This window comes from Vanacampus margaritifer, chromosome 12, assembly GCF_051991255.1.
Source record: "Vanacampus margaritifer isolate UIUO_Vmar chromosome 12, RoL_Vmar_1.0, whole genome shotgun sequence".
Taxonomy (NCBI): domain Eukaryota; kingdom Metazoa; phylum Chordata; class Actinopteri; order Syngnathiformes; family Syngnathidae; genus Vanacampus; species Vanacampus margaritifer.
The window spans coordinates 2,887,417-2,908,376 of record NC_135443.1 but is presented as its reverse complement, the minus strand read 5'-3'; the positions used below and the strand labels follow the sequence as shown (position 1 = coordinate 2,908,376).

General features: G+C 39.7%; 3 protein-coding genes and 1 long non-coding RNA gene across 5 annotated transcripts in view; 3 read left to right on the top strand and 1 right to left on the bottom strand.

Moving 5' to 3' along the window:
- rgs7a (regulator of G protein signaling 7a) overlaps positions 1-4,000 on the bottom strand; it is a 60,894-nt gene extending 56,894 nt beyond the window's left edge. The window contains exons 1-2 of the mRNA XM_077581679.1: positions 3,705-4,000; positions 6-126 (exon numbers count right to left, since the gene is read on the bottom strand). Of these exons, the coding sequence (XP_077437805.1) occupies positions 6-83 (78 nt within the window). The 5' untranslated portion in view covers positions 84-126; positions 3,705-4,000. The remainder of the gene's footprint in view (positions 1-5; positions 127-3,704) is intronic.
- Positions 1-4,931, top strand: part of LOC144061331 (uncharacterized) — a 58,794-nt gene extending 53,863 nt beyond the window's left edge. The window contains exons 7-9 of the long non-coding RNA XR_013296162.1: positions 914-1,034; positions 1,653-1,708; positions 4,919-4,931. This is a non-coding gene — a long non-coding RNA (uncharacterized LOC144061331). The remainder of the gene's footprint in view (positions 1-913; positions 1,035-1,652; positions 1,709-4,918) is intronic.
- Positions 4,932-7,307: 2,376 nt separating this feature from the next.
- LOC144061836 (ubiquitin-conjugating enzyme E2 D4-like) lies at positions 7,308-12,190 on the top strand. Its single transcript, XM_077582691.1, has 7 exons — positions 7,308-7,480; positions 7,903-7,966; positions 8,850-8,881; positions 9,942-10,019; positions 11,434-11,539; positions 11,687-11,780; positions 11,846-12,190. The coding sequence occupies exons 1-7, from the start codon at positions 7,457-7,459 to the stop codon at positions 11,889-11,891; spliced, it is 444 nt and encodes a 147-aa protein (XP_077438817.1). The 5' UTR covers positions 7,308-7,456; the 3' UTR covers positions 11,892-12,190.
- A 1,914-nt stretch (positions 12,191-14,104) lies between these two features.
- The window catches only part of LOC144061847 (protein bicaudal C homolog 1-like), a 60,733-nt gene continuing 53,877 nt past the window's right edge, over positions 14,105-20,960 (top strand). For both annotated transcript variants that reach the window (XM_077582712.1, XM_077582710.1), the window contains exon 1: positions 14,105-14,495. In XM_077582712.1, coding sequence (XP_077438838.1) covers positions 14,294-14,495 — 202 coding nt within the window. In that variant the 5' untranslated portion in view covers positions 14,105-14,293. The remainder of the gene's footprint in view (positions 14,496-20,960) is intronic.

The following is a 20,960-nucleotide window of genomic DNA, read 5'->3' as shown; positions in this document are numbered from 1 at the left end:
CTTACCTTCCTGTAAACGATCATATTGGGGGACTCGTCCGCCACCCCGTTGGTCCCCTGCCCGCCGCTGTTGGTCTGTGCCATCTTCCAGTATAAGTCGCTCTTCCACAGGAAATGTCAGGTGCTCCTGCGGTGGACAGAGCGGATATTGGAGTCTTTTGGAGGCACAATGGAGCCAAAAGGCCCGTCTTGCCCTTACCTGAACATCGCACCGGATCGTGTTTAAGCATATCTGACATTTACACGTGTGTGCACCTGCTCACTTTTTTTTTTTTTTCAAACAGTGGTCTGGTCAGGACAATTCTTGGAGGAGGAGGCAAAAGTTCATTCAGGGAGGAAATGTAATGAAGTGCAAGTAGTCTACCCTCGGGGTCCTTCTGCCCTCAGACATTTTCAGCTTTCACTCATTGTGCAGAATATACTTCCTGCTTTGTTTACATTGTGGCGTGCAGGCCAGCACTCGAGGTTCTAAATTCAAAACTAGTATCACCACAAGCCTTTAGGAACCGGCGGCTATAATGTATAATGTTTTTCTGGGGATGTGTATACAGTACGTTCCTGTCGGCCTTGAATCGAGGGCCTTGAATCGTCTCACATCACCAGAGCTGTCAACATGTTGACAGTGTGGATGCATCTGAAAACTCAAGTGTCAAGGCTAGTAGCTCTGATAGACGAGTCAAATCTGTAATGGTGCCTGGATGTTTGTTTTCAATACTACACTGTAAAAAAAAAAAAGACGAAATTATATTTAGTTGAGAAAAAAAAACTAGTCAAATTAAATTGTACTCAAAATCTCCCTTTGTTAAATTCACTTAGGATTTCTGAGTGAAAAAACTTTATCCGTTTTTTTTTTTTTTAGTAAATATTACACTTTTTTCATATATGCCTGACAGTGTTGAATTTCAAACTTGTAGACAAAGTTGGAAAACAACGAACAAACAAAGGTTTTTTTTTTGGAGGATGCATCGTTAACGACCGCATGGCTACGGATTGAAAAAGCTATGTTTCAGGATACCACCTCGTCAAAGCCAAAAGGTAAGCAGGGCTGCATTGGGCTAACAATTTTGGATTGTTAATTGCACTGTAAAAAAAATTAATAAAATGGGGCGCCCCAGCTACCGGAAAATTAACGTTTTTTTTACTATGTATATCTCATAAGATGTCCTTTCAAAATAAATGTTAATACAATGAATGCTACCATACATAGGACTTAACAGAAATTGTTGTTATTTGCACAAAGAAATGGTAAAATTATGAATTTTTACTGTTAATTTTTCAGTAAATGTAAAAGAACAAATTTTTTTTTTTAGGGTTTTTAAGTTGAATTTGACATGTTATTCCATTAAATAACAGACAAATATTTGTGAAATTATGATGCATTTGTGTTAGTATTTTAACAATCAATGTATGTATTTCTAATGGAGTTGTTTTTGTAAAGGAACAGAAATATTGTGTGTTTTTACAGTTACAGTGATTTCATGTTATTTTACATTCGAAATTGACACATTTTGTAAGTTAAATATTTTTGAAATACAGAAAAATTTTAATTCTGTTATATTACAGTATCGTTTTTTACAGTGTGGAGCGAAGTGTATAAAGTGTCTCAATGAGTGGAAATGTTTTGAAAGCTTTTTTTTTTTTTGTTTCTGCCAGTGAAACCATCTTGTCTCATTCAACCCGACAACACGAGGACACGACACCGGCTTACGGTGAGCAACCTTAATTAAGCCACTGCACATGCTTTTTTATGATTTAAAAAAAATAAATAAAAGTATATACACTAAAATAATATCACAGATTTTCCCCTATTATGGTCCGCTGTGATAAATGGACTGACCGTGCCACAAATGGCTCCCACTAGCACCCGGCTCCCTGTGGATTCCTAACTCATTCACTCCCAGCCATTTTCACTGAAGCAACCCCCTTCGCTCCCGGCTGTTTTACTGGATTTTGACTGATTTTGCAAGGCCCACAAAATATTGTGTTCTATTGCTATAAAAAACATGGAACATACCAAAAGAAAGATTAGAGTCTCTTCTTTCATCAGGAAAAAAAAAAGTATATTTCTGTTTCCGTTTTGCAGCAATTTGCATTATAATATAGCTAAGTTTCATCATTATTCACAAATCTGTTGAAAACACTGGGAAAAAAGAGCTTGTTGCAACATGGACCGGATTGATCTCTTATACTCTGCTGCCACCTGCTGGTCGTTTTTTATACTAAACTAACATTGCTTTAAGCGTTCTCTTCAAGTCAGAGGCTGCATCAAAGTCTTCTGTATGCTCTAGCATTTAAAAAAAACATTTAAAAAACAAACAGATGTATTAATACGTTTTTCGAACCATGGCAATATTTAAAATAGAACGTTTTTATACATTTTTGTGAGCAAATGTGTTAAAAAGTTTTAAAAGACATTTAATCTATCTACAAATAAGGCCTGAATTGGCATTAAAATGTCTTAAAACGGAAGTCAAGACAAAAATGCCCTTTACAATAATATGTTTTATGCGGTTCCACTAGTCTGAATATTAATTAACATGGCCAAATGTGAATTTAGCAGCAAAATCCAGCTGTTTTCATCCATCTCAGGGGCGGCCATTTTGCCACTCGCCGTCGACTGAAAATGGCATCACAGTTGTTCAGGAACAACCAATCACGGCTCAGCTAAGGAATGTCACATGACCAAAATTCAGAAAACAGGTTTCATCCAAAACATTCTTAAAAAAACAAGGATAAACATTTTTATCCTGCAAAAATACGTTGTTGTTTTTTTAAATCTATATATCTAGAAAAAAAATGTAAATATTGAAAAAAATTGTAATATGTGAACCCGTGGATTCCGAACAACAACCACCCAACCTAGTTTCTACAGGACATGCAATGCTTTTCTCTCATTAGGGATGCATCACGTCATCTTACTTCTTTGACACCAATTCCTCCTTACATGACTTTGGTGGAATACAGTGGCGCAAAAACAGCGAATAATGGAGGATACATGAAAAAATGAATCACAAATGTTCTATATTGCTTATCATGTTTAGGGTCGCATGCTGACATGAAAGGCGGACTACACCCTGGATTGGTCGCCAGTCAATCACAGGGCACTTATAGACAAACATTCACACTCTCATCATCTCGGAGTGTGAACTGAGCCCGCACGGCCTGCATGGAAGTCAGACCAATGTATCACAGTGACCTACTGTCACAGTCATTTGATTTTATTTATTTATTTTTTTACTAGTCGTGTAGAAACCCCCTAAAAAATGCCTTGTCAAAATATGAGCGCAACCGATTAAGGCAGATGCAGTCGAAACAGCACATCGTCCCTGGAGGAGCTCCTCCACAATGCAGCTTAGACACAACAGCCACTCGGGGCTCGCACAGGCAAATGTTGCCGTGTGCATCTTTCCGCTCCGTCGTCATCGCTGTGGTTTTCGTGCATGGGTAGGAAATTGCATGCATGCAAAAGGGGAAAAAAGAAAAAAAGAAAGTGGCGCATGCATGCGAGCTGCTCGTGCATGAGGCCGCCTTGTGTGTCTTGGGCAGCACCTTGGACAGCGACCAACAACGCCCCTCGTCCGCGCGTAAACACACACAACACACACACACACACACGCACAACACGCGAGGAAAAAGCAGGCAAGGTGCAAGACGAGAAAAGACGGCGATGTGTTGCCGTGAGTCCGAACGGAGAGGTTGTCTCACCTGAAAAATCGCGCAGCCAACCCCACAACCGCCCCCCCTCCAAGATGTGGTGGGACCCGTGGATCGGGGACGTGCTTGGACGCCGTGGACCCAGCCGGCCTTTGGCGTTGTCAAGCGGCGCGCGGAGGAAGGCGAGGCGGGCTCATCGGCGGCTCCAGGAGGCGGACATTCGGCGGACGACTCGCTCCCCGTCTCGCTCGTCTCTTTTTCTCCCTCTCGCTCTCTCGCTCTCCCCGACGACACTCGCCGCGCGCCTTCCTCCCCGCTATGCTGCGAAGCAAGCGGGCGCGCACCCTGGCGGCGCCGTGCACGCGCATCGATCCGTGACCAATCGCGTGTGCGGAATAAATTGCGGCCCGTTTCGAGGAATGTTTAGTTGCTAAATAGAATTGACCTACATTACGTCCATAGGAGTGCTTGCTGCGGTCATTTGAATTACAAATTGCTTTACGCGTAAGCAATATGTTGTTGGATCGAAAAATGCAGAATTGATTAGTGATTCCTAATCACTGTACTGTGAGAGATTTAGTGATCAGATGATGAACAAAATTCTCAAATTGCCTCTACAATTATTTATTACCAGCCTACAAATAATGTAGGGGAGACCGGGGCTAGTTCACGTTGCAATTTTCTTCTCCACCAGAGGGCGCATCGAAAAAGTGGAATACAGTACTAGTTTTCTTTGTATAAATGGCCAGGGGTTGTGTACTGACTGAGAAGAGAATAGCACATAGTGAGCTAAGATGAGTGCCAGTTATCTGTTTTGCACAACCGAAAGTAACAAATTTCAACTTCATATATTTTGAAACGGGCGTCGTACATAGACAAACTCTAGCAGAAAATCAAATGGACTTGTTAGTGGAGAGATTCAGGCATCTTTTCATGCCTCAGTCAGTGCTCTGTTTTAAGATAACTTTAAACTAGAGCAAGTATGGTAGTTTGGGGCAACTTGTCTCAAGTCATTTTGGGGTTTGTTGTCACATATGCAAAGTGTGGCGCCATCTAGTGGTTGACAGTAGAAATACATCCAATATAAACGAGATAAAATAGTTGTTCCCTGTACCAAAAAATAAATATATAAATCTGTGAATTAGCGAACGCATGAACATGGAAATTCTGGTGGAGGTTTATTGTAAATACTGTATAACCAATGATCTATATGCTAATGTACTCATATTTCTACGTCTGTATTTTAATTATGTTCTCCTTCGTAGGCTCCAATTCACCACCAAATTGCAATACAATACAATACAATACAATACTTTGCCTCTCGAGGACATGACACCACCCATCCATCGACTTGTGCAAGATAGGTAGAATTAATTCCACAGCTGCCAGCTCTGTTATTAAATTGCGTCTTGTTATTATACTGAATATTATTATTATAACGCTCAAGCCAATTGCAACTGCGGCATACGACTGTGTGTGCTTCCAATTCAATCACAGACCACAACATTGGGTAGATTTGTTTAGAGGCGTGATTCTATACATGCATATTGTGCCACACACGACAGTAAGAATTACATCCACTGTATATTTAAATACTAAAAAAACGTCCCTTTTAAAACATAGCTAGCCTAGCGCTAATGCTAAAATGCAAACAGGAAGTTAGCATTGACTTCGAGAGTGTTTTTCCTTCAAATAACGAATATTCACACACAAATGCTGTGAGAACACATACCCACATGTGAGATAACACTACGCAAAAGCACAAATTCTTCGCAATGTGTGAAAAGTGAGTTATTTTATAGAATTCAATCAGAGTCCAGTCCAGTAACTTTCTTCTGTACTCAATTTAAGTGTGTACACCATGGCTGGCATGGCAACACACTGCCCCCAAGAGGCCAAAACGCACAGGAACAGTCAGTACTGTATTTGTTCTTACTGGTTTTTTTCAGTTGCTATTGTTTTAGTTTATTCTATTCTTATTTCACTTTCTTATTGTTTTCTTTTGTCCTTGTTCTTCCAAGTTATATTTGAAGTTAATATTTCAAGAATTCAAAGACTTTCTTTTCTCAAAATTCAAGGATGCAAACATCCAAGGATGTATTTTTAATAAATCGGCAGATTAATGGGTAATTGGTGTTTCCCTGCGGCCTGTGAATGGACATTTTGCTAATCAAGCCCACAAACCTTCCATTTGAAACATTTAATAATGGATTCCTTCCGCTGTCCTGGCAACAGGAGTCGATACAAGTACCTTGCTCTGACCTATGATATTGATTATTGATTCACTTTGGCTTAAATGTGCACCAGCTGGCACTGCTGTGCACAGGACGCACTCACGTTTTTGAACTTTACTTGCCATATGTTACACATCCTTGCACTAATATTGGGCATGCGCAATCGCTAGATTTCATTCATGTAAGTAAGCGCATATATGTACTTGCATATCACATGCAGTCAATGCATTAGGAACCCCAGTTGAGAGTGTATACATTTGAACTGCCGTGAGGTCTATGGGCTACTTTATGGCAATTGATGGAAATATCCCTCATTCGTATTCTTTAGCAGAATTGGAATCCTCCAAAGAGAGATGGTGCAAATATTTTGCAAAGGAGTTGATTAGACAAACCAGCGTGATTACTCTGAGAAAATATTATGAATTTGCAATGCGCTGTTTTGATTCTGTGCGAATCAGTGCGGTGGAAACACTGTAAGAATGTCATTCCGTTTGAGCTATGCAGGGCCGTTGAAGCATGAAAGATTGCAGATGTGACCCCCCCCCACCCCTCTCACTATCTAGCGTGTTTATCTCCTGTCCTCTCGTCGCCTTTGCTCTTTCTGGACTTAAGCTTTTGGACAGGTGGACCTGAATATTCAGCTCACCTGCTTTCCTCTGTGAGCTTCATCGTGGACACACCAATGAGGAGGGTACATTGTTTGTCTAAATTGGCCACAAGTGGTGGACTGGGTTTTTGGTACCAGGATCTTCATGGGGGACTATTGACTTGACCCTCCTCTTATGTTGTGGGTCAAAATGACCCACTTTCAAGTTAAAGGACAAAAAACTATTGGCTTTTCTCTATGAAACGTAGTCCTCTGCATGCTCATTTGTTTTTAATCCATAATAATTCATGATCCACATCAATAGGCTGCTCATTTCAATCATCAATCTGCTTCGAAGGTCAAGCATCCATCATAAAGTGTATTTTAGGCCAAAGCATAAAATTTTAAAGACCACCTTTGGGGCTGTGAAGGCTGCTTAAATGGATGATTGAGCTAAAGGCCACAAAGCTACAGAACACCTGCCCGCTAAAGCTTGGAATATTTTTATTATAATAATAATGTGTGAATTTCCATAACGTCTATCTTTAACTACCTTACCTATTGAAATGTGAATTACACATTCACATTGCGTCTTTTCAACTAATAATATAATACACACATTTAAACTAAATAGCTTCTCTTCTGTCGGTCTTGGCCAGATCTATCTTTAAAAAGGTGTTTAATTTGGTCAATTAAAGGTTAAATTAAAAGACAAAATCATAAATACCGTCATTTAAACCATTTATCTAGAAGTACGTATGACGTCATGGCGAAGCAGTCTAAAAAGCGCGGTCCCTTTAAGGCAGGCTTGTCTCACAACTACATTTCCCACAATGCACCGAGCTCAAACAAAAACGCGGAAACAAAGGAGAACCAGTTTCGTCTCCAAACAATTAACATCTAGTCGGCGTAAAGCTAAGTTGTTAGTTGACATTTGTCGGTTTGACACCACAATCTCCCATAACCTACATTTACCACCTGACATGGCGTTCAAAAGAATAAAGAAGGTGAGTTTATTCGTATCGCCTTTTGTTTATTTGATGTATCAAAAAGGGTCGCCAGGAAACGTCGAGAGACTGAGACGTCCGGTATTACTGTGTTTGCTAACTAGTTTCATAAACATCCCAGTGGAAGGATTCAACTTGTATTTATTATAAAAGCAATCAGACTTCATTTGAATTGTGCTGACGTTACAATCTTAACATTTAAATCATTGGCCCGTTTCAGCACGAGTAAGCTAACTTCGCGGCTAGTTAATCTACCAAAAGGTTTTCAGCGTCTCCGCATGAACTTTCACTTCTATTTTAATCGTTGTTAGCTTTTATTACTATTACAAACACGCCCTTTTACCGGTCGTCACTACAGTTTAACGCAATGTTCCAATCCTGGACGTGATGCAATACCGCCTCTGGAATTGTGTTTTTGGTAGGAACTGGTGGACCTTAGGCGAGATCCACCTGCTTCGTGTTCGGCGGGACCCGTCGGAGACGACAGTGAGTATGCAAGACACAAGTTTGTCCTTTTTGGTGCTTGGCAGACGTGTGTGCAGTCATTTGGAACGTGCCCGTTTGAAGGACTGGTACTGCAGTGCTGAGTGTCAAACTCTTCCAAAAAAGAAAAGAAAAGCACATCCCTGCTTCTCAAATATTGGACGTTTAATCAAAAGACGGATCAAGGACACAAAAGTGACAAAGTCGAGGCATTGCTGAAAAGATCATGGATGTTACTTATCGTCCAATCCCGTGGCTCTGATGTCATTCCATAATCCAATTGACATCGCATCCAGGATTGACCTCTAAACTTTTGAATACACTTGCCCAACTGTTCGGTGTTTCATTACTTTTTGTACAACTTGCTGATCGCTAACAGGAAGCAGTGCCCAAAATTCAGTGGCCGTTTGATCCATTAATAGACCAATACAATGCCGCTTATTTCTGCGACTGTTCTAGTCTATCCGGAGCTCTACGGTATCGCAATCTGTTGACAAAAATCTGACACTCGTAAAGCCACCCAAAAGCCAAAGTATGCAGGATGTCCCAAACGCCTCTAAACACTTTCGATTTCATTTTCATTTGACAGCTCAGTCTTTGTGTTATTTATATCATTGCCGCATAGTTTGTCAAGAACAGCCTTGTTTCTTATCACAAATTTTCAACACTGCCCCAATGTCAAATGACGAGCCATGGGCAGTGAAGTAGGTGGGGTTCGCCGTAATTCTTATACCGCTCACCGCTCCTCGAGAGCATATTTGCATTATGTCTTGTGTATTTTGAGTTTTTGCACAAGTAGCAGGACGTGTCATCATTCACACACGTTCTCTGAAAGAACTTCACTTGAACTTTTTGAATGGCTTAACGGCCTTTTTGTCTTCTGCAGTGTTCCATTGGCAAGCCAGCATCGTAGGACCAGTGAGTTTTTCTAGATTTCTTTTTTTGTGTGTTTCCTGTATTTCTTTTAGGCATGTTGCTTCTGGATGTGTAGACAATAGAGCTTTATGTTGACTTCGCACTGCAGCGACCCCTTTTTTCCTGTTTAAAAAAAAAAAAAATTGCCTGGCAAACTATGGCTGTTTGATTACAAAGAAAATATTAATGGCGGTTATTTTAGTAGTAATTGAAATCATGATTAGGACGATCATTTATGTTTTGGTACAAAACAAGAAACTGTTTCAAAGTTAAAAAAAAAAAATTGAAAGACAAATAAAATTCTTTCAAACACTATAATTATGCAAGTTACTTTTTGATGAAACTAAATTAAATTCTTTTAAAACTTAACTCAAACATCTCAAAAGTAGTATTCATTTTAATAATCTTTTTTTACGATTATGCTGACTTTGTATTTTTGAGTATAATAATTATGTAATGAATTGTAATTGAGTTTTGATTAATTGCACAGTCGCAGTGTAGCATATGGCGGCTGTGACATTGTTGCAATAATAGCAACAACAAAAAAATGTCTTCTATCTGATGTCTTCAATGGATGTCAAATTCAAGTTCTATTTTAAATATTACCAGATATGTATTTATACGGTGTTTTGTTTTTGTTTTTTTTAATGCTAGAGCATTGATGCAGTCTCTGAACTGAAGAGAACGCTTGCAGCAATGGTACTTATTACAAAAAATGGCCAGCAGGTGGCAGCACAGTATGAGATCAATCAGTTACAAAAAGTTCTTTCCTCACGGTTTTGAACTGATTTGTGAATAATGATGAAACTTAGACATATTCTAATACTAATTGCTGCAAAACGGAAACAGATAGAAATATACTTTTTTTTCCTGATGAAAGAAGAGACTCTACTCTTTCTTTTGGTAGGTTTCATGTTTTCTATCAATAGAACACAATATTCTGTGGGCCTTGCAAAATTAGTCAAAATCCAGTAAACCAGCCGGGAGCGAAGGGGGTTGCGTCCGTGAAAATGGCCGGGAGTCAGTGAGTTAATGAAAATGTTTGTTTTCCTTTCCATCTTAGAGTGACAGCCCGTACAATGGAGGGGTGTTCTTCCTTTCTGTCCATTTCCCCACAGACTATCCCTTCAAACCACCCAAGGTAGGTTTTTCATCACACAGTTGAGCTGCGAGCTTCACAAAGGTTTTTATTATGTTAGGAAACGAGTGCAGCTACTTTGAAATCTCAAATGTCTTAATACAATCAGCTCCCGTATTTCAAAGCAATTTTTCCCAGAGGAAATAATTGGAAACTGGATTCATCCAGGCTGGGGTCATCTTTATCAAATTCACAGTTCGTTTTTGTGCGGGTTTGAGAGATGCTTGTCCTGAAAGTTAAATAACAGTATACTTGCCACGCCCTGTTTATGTCGTAGTGATTAGTATTGGCCTGGCTTTCGTTACCATGACAACCAAGGGGCTGCTGCATTCGGAGCCCTGTTCTGAAAACGGCAAAGCACACGCATTCCCCATTATGACAGCATGGATTCCGTTTTCCCTGGCAGAAGCAGCACGTCATCATTCTCACCACACAAGCTGATGAATTACACTTTGTGGCACATCAGTTGGGATGTAACCATAACTGCGAATTTGTGATATCACAATTTTAAAATTGCCACATTATCGTCATTGTCATGTCACAATGTTAATTTAAAAGCAGCACAGCTGTTAAAACAATATTTGTGTAGCTTTAGCACCCTCTGGTGGTTATTTTATTATTGCAGTTTATAATTTTAATTAGGAATGATTTGGTTCACTACGGCAATCATCTCATATTGGGAGTTTTTACACAGTATCGTGAGTTTTTTTTTTTTTTTTATGCCTCCAACCTTCCCACAATATCGTGAGAGTTATCATATCATGAGTTTCATATTGTGACTTTAATCGTATCGTGATGTTTGGATATCGTTACATCCCTACACAGCAAAAAAAAAATGCTCGCGATCCACACCATATCACCTTTTAAGGGATTTTTAGGGCAGAATTAACTCTTTGACTGCCAGACGTTTTCAGAAAAGGGATGCCGTGGGTGCCAGCCGATTTAAGCATTTTGACTGATCTTTCAAGGTCCACAGAAAATTATGTGTTTGGACTATGGAAACACACATACTACCAAATGAAAGATTGAACTCTCATCTTTTATCAGGAAAAAAATGTTTGTTTCTACCTTATTCCGTTCTTCAGTAATCAACAATAGAAAATGGTTAGTTTCACCTCTGTTTTGAAACAAACGTCTTTTAACGTCTTTGGCACTCCTCCATAGGATTTTACTAAACGTTATTTAACGTTTTTGGCAGTCAAAGAGTTAAGTACTTTTTGCAGTTCTTTTTTTTTTTCTGGAGAGCTCAGTATTGTTCATTCGGTAATTTTACCGATTTGACATGTCATCATCATTGCTCTCCTTTTTTTTTTTTATATATATATATATATTTTTTTTTGTATGTGGGTGATTATGTGTATGTGTAAGTCCTTTTTGCAGTTGTATGTCAAACTGGAAACCATTTGTATTTGTGCAGGTGGCTTTCACGACCAAAATATATCATCCAAATATAAACAGCAACGGTAACATCTGCCTGGACATACTAAGGTCGCAGTGGTCGCCTGCACTTACCGTGTCAAAAGGTATGTCGACATTTGCTCATATGCGGCCTTTCTCATTATATGACAAAAACTTAGATTCAAAGTATTTTCTGTACGTAAACATGTTTGAATTTGCTTAATGCCTGCATCATGACTGCTTTTTGACATCCCTGTTGTGTTTGGTTCCAGTGTTATTGTCCATCTGCTCTTTGCTCTGCGACCCCAATCCCGACGACCCCTTAGTCCCTGACGTAGCGCACACGTACAAATCGGACAGACAAAAGTAAGTGTGGAAGTCGCGGTCACTCCAACCTCCTTTTTTTTAACAATTTGTGCTGTTGCGTGTAGGTACAACGACATCGCCAAAGAATGGACTCTGAAGTTTGCCATGTGAAGGCAAGTCCAGTCGCGGCATCAACATTCCCCGGGACACCTCAAGTAAAAAAAAATAATAATAATAAAAAAAAAAAAGTACTTTTTGCCACCACACTGGTTGTAGTTTATGCCGGGAGCACTTTCACGACTCCAACTTGTCATGGCCCGATTGTTTATTCTGCTTGAATCAAATTGGAATTATTATTTTTATTATGATATTAGCAATGATAATACCTCATTTTATTTTACTTTTAAGAGATTTATATTGGGAGGGAAAATCTGCTTATTCTCCTTTACATTAAACACATGGAAATTTGAGTTGCATTTGATTTTGTTGCACTGACAAAAAACACACTTCCTGCATGCCGGTTATAACTTTGGTGAGCACTAGGGGGCAGCCTTGGCTTTTTCTCCACGTGCCTCAGGCCATTGATTGCAAACAGTCAACAGATCAACATAGCGTTTATGTTAATGAAATATTCATGTCCAAATTGATGTTCTATGTGTTTATTCAGTCATACTTGGGCTATTCATAAATGTAGAGTTGTTTTGGCAGAGCGGGGAAGCAAATTCATTTTATGGTGAAAAGTCACCATTTTTGAAGCGTGGTACATTTTTATACACAAAGAGAAACGAAAACAAAATGGCAACTATGGTATTTAATATCCATTATGAAACGGACAAAATGATTGAAATTAGTTTCACGTTAGAACCTGATGGAAGGCAATCGCATTTCAAAATCTCTTTGATTTATTCGTCCGAGGTATGTGCTTACAAGCCACAAATATTTAAGCTGTAGGAAGCCTGAATTTAGAAATAAAGCAAATCCCAGAGGAAAACCTTTTTTAATCATAATAAAATCAGATTTTTGTGTAGGAAAAAAAAAAATCTGTGGCCTGGCGCCATATCAGGCATGACAAAATGTCTACAATGGCATCAAAAAGGACATAAATCACATGATTCTTTTCCTAACAGAAGCGACAACAAGCAAAATCGTCCGTCCAGTTTGTCGGCGCGTGTGTTCCACTCGAGGCATGTTTTGTTTTGCTCCGACTTTCCTGTATTGCCCCCCACCCACCCCACCCCCCCCCCCTTTACAGGATGTGGATTGTTTCCTCTACAGGCCAATAAAGCCGTTTGCGTGGTGGCTGCGTAAAGAACACGGCTTTCTAGATGATACGTTGCCGTAACGCAAGAATGCACGTAATGTGCAGAAATGTTTATAGAAATGAAAACTAGGTTGACTAGCTTTTCCACCGAGATAAACTAGTCATTGTACTCGTGCCCAGAATGGTCTTACTAGCTTGCCGTTTCTGTATTAGTAGTACAACTGCATGTTGCTAGTAAGAAAAAAATTGTGCACTAGTTAATATTGTGCTACTAGTTATACCAGTAGTGCACATAAGTCAACTAGTGTACACTTTTGCCACACAAGTAACATATTTGTCCTACTAGTACACCAAAGTTGGCCTACTAGTGTACAGAAATATTTATAGGAAAAAAAGCTAGATTGACTAGTTTTTCCACTAGGATAAACTAGTCATTCTACTTGTCTTACTAGCTTGTGCGATACTATGCTCTTTGTCCTTAGTAGTACAACTGGATGTTACGAGTAAGGAAAAATTGTGCACTAGGTAAAGTTGTTCTACTAGTACTTATAGGACTTCACTAGTTATACTAGTAGTGCACACAAGTCAACTATTGTACAATTTTGCCACACTAGTAACATAGTTGTCGTCCTAGTAAATGTACCCTACTAGTGTGTAGAAATGTTTATAGAATTAAAAACTAGTTTTTCTACTAGGATAAACTAGTCATTCTACTAGTTTGATCGTCTTACTAGCTTGAGGTCGATGTGCTCATCCACTCTTTGTACAACTACATGTTATTGTAAGGCGGAACTAGTAGAACTGTTCTTGTTGATAACAATGTAGTACTAATAGCATGCAGAGGTCAACTTGTCTAGTTTTGCTAAAACAAAATAAATGCTTGTTCAACTAGTGAGGACAAATAGACTAGTATACTAGGACATGAGCCTTATGGCGTATATATTATGGAACTAATGGGCCATGGCCGCTTATACTAGTAGTGAAGGGGGAAAAAAGGGATGCTTGAAGTTTGAGTGGGAGGAGTCTGAGTGCAGGACGATGACATGTGAAACTTTGCTGGGAAGACTTTTTGTCAGTGTGTTTGGCGCAGCCTCCGCACTTGAGCGCTCAGCCTGCAGAGAGAGAGAGAGAGAGAGAGAGAGAGCGGGGTCTGCCTATTTTTAGCACCCCCAAATCGGCGCTCAAATGGGGGGAAATGACGGTCCGTGAAGGCTCGGCGAGGCCCAGCTCCCGAGTGACGGAACACGCGGCCCAGCACAACTTTTTTTGAGGCCTCCCCCCCCCCCCATCATCGCCGACGAGTAGCGCCGCCATGGCCGCCCAGTGCGACGCTTTGAGCGGATACTTGCAGCAGCAGCAGCAGTCGGACCCGGGCTCCAATAGCGAGCGCAGCACAGACTCTCCTTTGCCGGGCTCAGAGGATGACCTGAGCGGACCCCACCAGCTGCCCGACCCGGAGTGGACGGAGGAGCGCTTCCGAGTGGACCGAAAGAAGCTGGAATTCATGTTACTAGGTATTATTAAATAAACAAAAGTTCTGTTGGATATTTTGCAGCACTGCGTCTAAGCAGCTTTTGTTTAATTAACAAAACAAAAGATGTACTCAATTTAATTTGACCCATGTTAACGTACACGCGGGATTTGTTTTGATTGGCCAGTGGCACTGATCATCTGCTAATCACGTGCGTCATCTACACTAGGGAATTACAATTTAGCTCGGGTCTTTACAGCGCCAATGCTGCATTCAGTACGTTGGTTAGGGGGAAAAAAATGGTGGGTCTACTTCATTTCGTAGCGTGTTTCTTGGCTTCATCGCTTCCAGTACACGTAAGTGTTTTATTTTTTATTGTTTCGAGGTGCTGTCATGATATGAACTGCCCATAGCCGTCAGAATTCAGACATCATTATTGTTGAAAGTTGATTGAAACGATATTGGCAATGTGTTTATTGAAATCATATTTATAGTGGCAATTAGCGGTTCCACAACGTTGTCATTTTTCTGCCCTGCGGTTGGTTGCTTAGAAAAAAAAAACTTGTTACAGCTAACTTCAACTAGCGAAACATTTTTGTAGCATAATGTGCATCCTTGGTGAGTATGGTGTATTTTATTTGAATCTTTTAATGTTGTTTTGGCATGTTACAGGATAAATATTGATTCTTAACCGCTTCAGATGACATATGTGGCATTGACATTTCCGAGCTTACGTCACAAGTCAAAATGGCGGTAGTACTTGGTGAAATTACCTCTGCTCATTGATAAGCTTTGGATAGTTATTTGATTTGTGCGGATTATTTTGATTTCAAAATGGCGTTTGACTACTATTACAATCTGCCTGTCTGTATGCTAGTCACAGGCAAAAGCAATTTAAAAAAAAAAAAAAGGAATACATTGTTTTTCAGGAAGCGTTTGTATTGCGAGAATATCAGAAATGCCCGGATGTTCGGAATTGTCAACTGTAACTAAGTAAGAGTGTTCTTAAGAGGTTGATAAAGCTTGTCAAGAATGAACATTGTAAAAGGCAGTGTTTATGTGTGCCTAATATTGTGGCCGCCCAAGTTGACGTTTATCTCTCGGCACTCGCGTCGTCCTCCATGTCTGGCGTTGCCGCGCTTGCTCAAGTGCATTCCTCAACGCTGCATGTCATCTCAAACTCTTCCAGGAAAACAACTTAGCTCGCGAGCGGCCCAAGAGCCAAAAGTGTCCCGGACATACCATGCGCCACGTCACGCTGTGTGTCAGTGTGTGTGTGTGTGTGTGTGTGTCATGTTCAGTTGATTGGATGTTCCCGGTTTGTTGGTTCGCCAGCAGCCTCGGCGGAGCACAGAATGAGCGTTCCTCTGTCCAGCGCTCGCTCGCCGCCTCTTTATTTATTAGTTCAACTCTGGAAGCCACATTATCTGAACCATGAAACCTCTTTAACCTTTGACCTTCTCCTGCCTCCAGGAGTAATGCTGATCATTAGGTTGTGGGTTGTTTTTTTTAGGGCCCGACCGATATACTTTTCTTTAGGCCGATTTTTGGCTTGATTAATCAAAACAAAAAAAAATATTTTTATCTTGTGTTATTTTTACAAGTCTTGGGACTTATTTTGCTAATCATGTGGAAATGTGTGTTAAAACAAAAAAAAATCCTTGGATGTTTGCATCCTTGAATTTTGAGAAAAGAAAGTCTTTGAATTCTTGAAATATTAACTTTAAATATAACTTGCAAGGACAATGACAAAATAAAACGATAAGAAAGTGAAATAAGAATTAGCTAAAATAATAGCAACTGAAAAAACAGTTGAAAACAATTACTGACTGTTCCTGTGCGTTTTGGCCTCTTGGGGGCAGTGTGGTGCCATCCATCCATTGTATACACAAAGTAAGTACAGAAGAAAGTTACTGGACTGGGCTCCAAATGAATTTGATTAAAATAACTACTTTGTCACACATTGGGAAGCATGTGTGCCTTTTGCGTAGTGTTATCGTACCCGTGGGTATGTGTTCCCACTGCAATTGTGTTGTGAATATTCGTTATTTGAAGGAAAAACACTCCCGAAGTTGATGCTAACTTCCTGTTAGCATTTGAATGGGACCCTTCCTTCGCTTTTAGTATTAGCGCTAGGCTAGCGATGTTTTAAAAACTAAGCACGTTTTGTATTTAAATATACAGTAGATGTAAGTCTTATTGTCATGTGTTTAGTTTACAGTTAACTCCAACTGGGGTGTCATTAAACAACTTAAAGGACGCTTGGGGACAACAGAATAACAGACGCTACACACTTGCTAGGTGCTAATGCTACGCAAGCAAAATGGTGCATTCAATGTACTTGCAGAGCGTCGGAAACGTCGATTTTTCTTTGATGATAACGTTTTAAGGGGAAAATAATCGTCCAAATGTGTTTGAAGGGCAATAATCGCCCGATTATAATCTGCGGCCAATTAATTGGTCTGGCCCTAATTTTTTTCTCTTAACAAAATCTCAGTCCATTAAAACAATTATAATAAAATACAAATCAGCAAAATAGCAGAGATGAGCTACTTAGTAGTCAAGTGTGCTTTTCTGAAGTAAATCTAAATCTGCTTTCTCGTTCGTTTCAGTGTTGGTGTCATGAAGTTGTCCGTCTCTAACATCTGGCTGTGTTTTCTTTGGATTAGCTTCTGTTTGACATGTTCGAACCCCTTCTGATCGTATGGACGTTATTTCACGAGAGCTCTGGTGTATTTTTACGTCCGCTTTAATTGTGTGTGACCGTACCTCTGACTTGCTTCTTTAAAAAAAAAAAAAGTCATGCTATGCTTGGCCGAAAGCTACTGTCCAATCATAGCTCTGCATCTGCCGTTTGTACACGACTTGATGGCCAACTGCTTGTTACGTAGTCAAGTTGCTTGGAATGGTGGCGTGAGAAAAAAATCATCTTTTGGTTATCCCAAGAGGGCAACATCAAATTGCAATAAATACAGTAAAAGTAGATAGTAATAAATGATATAAACTAGTAGCAAATCTGATCTGACCGTCTTTTGAAGAACCTTCGTCAGTGTACGTAGGCCTGTATTAAATCTCTCTTTTGTTTAATAGCCATTCTGGACGATTGCGATTTTAATCAATACAATTATAAATAAATAAATATTTTAAAAAGGTTTAATCCATTCAAAAATAAATTTGAAAATGTAAATCTCCAAAATAAATGTTCACAATTCAATTCAAAATTTGGATAAAACCGAACTTAAGAGCAACCGCTTTTAATAATCAGCACCAACTTTGATTGATTCAAATGTAACTCTTTCTCACGTTCCTTTGATTTATTCCTATTGAGCAAATTTTCAAACCGTCCATTTTTAAAATGACATCATTAATCAAATCAATTTGATTAATTACGTCTTATATTCAATGAGCATTTCTCTTATGTATTCAGGACCAAAATCATTTACTACGAAAATGTCACATCGATGTGAACGTGCGTGTTTTCATTGTCAACACCGCTGAAGGCGGCAAAACGTGACCCGGGATCACCCGAAATGACTTTCAGCTTGTGTGGCGTCCACTCGTCCTGCCAACAAAACTGCATCCCAATTGTGGCCTGCTACACAACACATCCTGCCCCGGGATCAAGGACCAAAGTGTATTTTGAGCAGATAGTGAAGCCTTTAATCACATTTGACCGGCATCCCATAATACAACAGTGGCTACTGAAAACGGATTGACATACTTTTTTTTTTTGTTATGATATGGAAAACGGAGCTGAATGAAAGTTTGCAATTATGCGAGCCGTTAGTCACGAATTTCAAGAGGCCTTCCCAGCACGAAGCTGACGGTGCACGGCGGCCATGTCGTCACGGGTTGTGTGACTTTGCGGAAAATCTGGCGCGACTTCACAGGGGCTCGCAAACCCCGCAGTCGTCTCTTTTTTTGGGCCCGCTTTCTCCCGGAGAAAATGGAAACTATGAAGCCAGCAGTTCCAGCGCCATCTTTGGACTTAGCCAGTCCAATCGGTAAATAGATTTTTTTTTATTTTTTAAAAGGAAAGCAGAATCTTGCCCTGGTAGCCATCGCAGTTTACTGTTGTGTTTTTGGCACCGCCGACTGGATCTCCCAAGTTGTAACAGCTTGGAGAGCTTGACAGCGGCATGAAAGCCTGAAAGATGGCTTCATGTGGACAAGAAAACCCTGTGTGGTTGCTTTCCTGCCTGTTTTTTTTTTTTTTTTTTTTTTTAAATCTTTTAAAAGACAAAAAGACAGTGTGGTGGGAAAGCATTAACATTTACTCCTGGGCCAGTCATCCACCTTGTCTGCATTCAGATCCAGTTCTTCCCTCTTATATGTATTTTATCATACAATACAGTCAAAATGGTGGTATCAGTAAGTAACACACCAACAATTGACAGGAAATGGAGCATTTAATGGTATTACTTCATTTCAATTTTTGGAGTAATGTGGACAAGTTAGCCGTTCGCTATCCATAGCTACATTAGCCTAGCCACCAAATAAGTGTTTAAAAGTTTTAGTTTAAAATAACTTACCTTAACCCTACTTAATGGCAGCACAAAAAATGTTTTTCCAGTCGTGTACAAATGGCTCACAGCCTCACACGCGCTCTCCGCCATTGTTTTTATGCAGCTAAATAGACGCAAAGGGGTATGATGTTACGTCATCACGCCGACGTCGCGATATTTGCCCCCCCCCCCCCCTCCCCAAAAAAATACACCAGTAGTATCATAGATGGTATGATATGGAACGCCCCTAACCCTCAACCCTATTAAATGAATCATTTTCGTTAATGAAGTTAACACTGAACACAACGGAAAATAACGCCATCTTTTATTTAGTGGCGTCATGCCGCCTTTCTTGAAAACGTCATCCTTGTCCTCCTCCCGAGTGCTGAGCAAGACTGTCGGGACAGGAAGTGTGCGTCTTGAGGGGGAATGCGCGCACGCCTTCACGTTCTCTTGCTTCCTCCGGAGGATTCAAACAGTCTTCTGTTGTCCTCACTTTTCATTTGTGGCAGAACAAAAGTTATGTCAAATACTTGTACTTATCGTTTTCGTTTTTAGTCTTATTTTCCACGGCGAAGCTGTGTCGCTTTAACAAAGAATCAGGCACGTGTCCTTCTTTTCCCATCATAGCCGTGTGAGGCCGCTCCTCCTCTGCAACGTTTCCAACGGGTGCCGCCGTCAAAACAAATCTGCTCCGAGGACAGCTCGCTTTACATTTCCTTTGACAACTTCACAATAAAAGCAAACACGCCTGTCAACGCTAAAAGGCCTTTTAATGTGAAAGTAGCAGAAGCAGGAAATGACCTTCTTGGAGTTTCAGTAACCATCTGTTCACATATTTTATTTATTTTATTTTTTTTTTCTGATTTCCTTCTGCAGATGTTGCAGCCAGCTCCCGGCCAGGCTTGATTTAATGCATGCGTTGAAGTTTAGAGCCTTCAAATGGCTTCACTTGAGCAGGGCTGAATCCTAACGCATATTTTGTCTCACAATATAAAGGAAAACATCAAGCGAGCGCGTAAGTTGTCGTCTTCGGATTAGCAAAAAAAAAAAAAAAGTACTTACTTTGTCTTCATTTATTTTGTAAATAATATTTTTCCAAGACAAAGTTCCGTATATCTTTTTTTAAAAAAAAATTATAATGAAAATACCTCAAACTAAGGCACATTCCCTTCCTTTAAACATATGGAGAGTGAATTACAAATTAGCCTTGGTCCAATATATTAAAAAAAGAATTCAAGTAATCCAGTCACCAGCTGTCAAACTCATTTACAGCTACCAGCCAGACAGCCAGACACTCGTTGGTCATGCTAACAGCTAGCCGCTAGCCTCTTAGGTCAGAAACCTCTACCGTACGCTACAATGACGTCGTCATTAATTAGCAGTTTCTTAGCGTCCTAAATTAGCGATTGAACATGAGTTCGGGATAGCGTTGTGTTGATGGTGGTCGCAACTACAAAGTCAATCGAAGAAACGTCTAAAAGCGACTGGAATTCTGCCAGTACAGGCTTTCCAAGTATGGGGCGGTCATTAACTCATTCGCTGCCATTGACGGCTATAGACGTCAAAAATTCATTTGAACTATTTCTGTTAGTTTCAAAAGGGTTAGAAGAGTATGAAAACCTAGAAAAAAAATGTATTGTACATTTAGAACAGATATTAAATGTGCGATTAATCTTGAGTTTAAATAATTAAGTAATTGAACAAAAAAGAAAATATAAAAAAATTTGAGGCGTCAGACGATCACATTTTTAAATTGTAATTAATTGCGTGACTTCAATAGTTAACTCATGAATAATCACATTTGATATCTGTTCTAAATGTAGAATGTTTTTTTCTAGGTTTTCATACTCATTTTTTTTTCATACACATTTTTTTTTTAAACCAAAATATTTCCCAGAAATCTCATTTTCAAGCTTTAGTTTTAATACCGCAATTACAGTTATCATACCTTCACAATCTAATATCAGTCAACAATGATGTCAAAATGATCATTTTAAAAG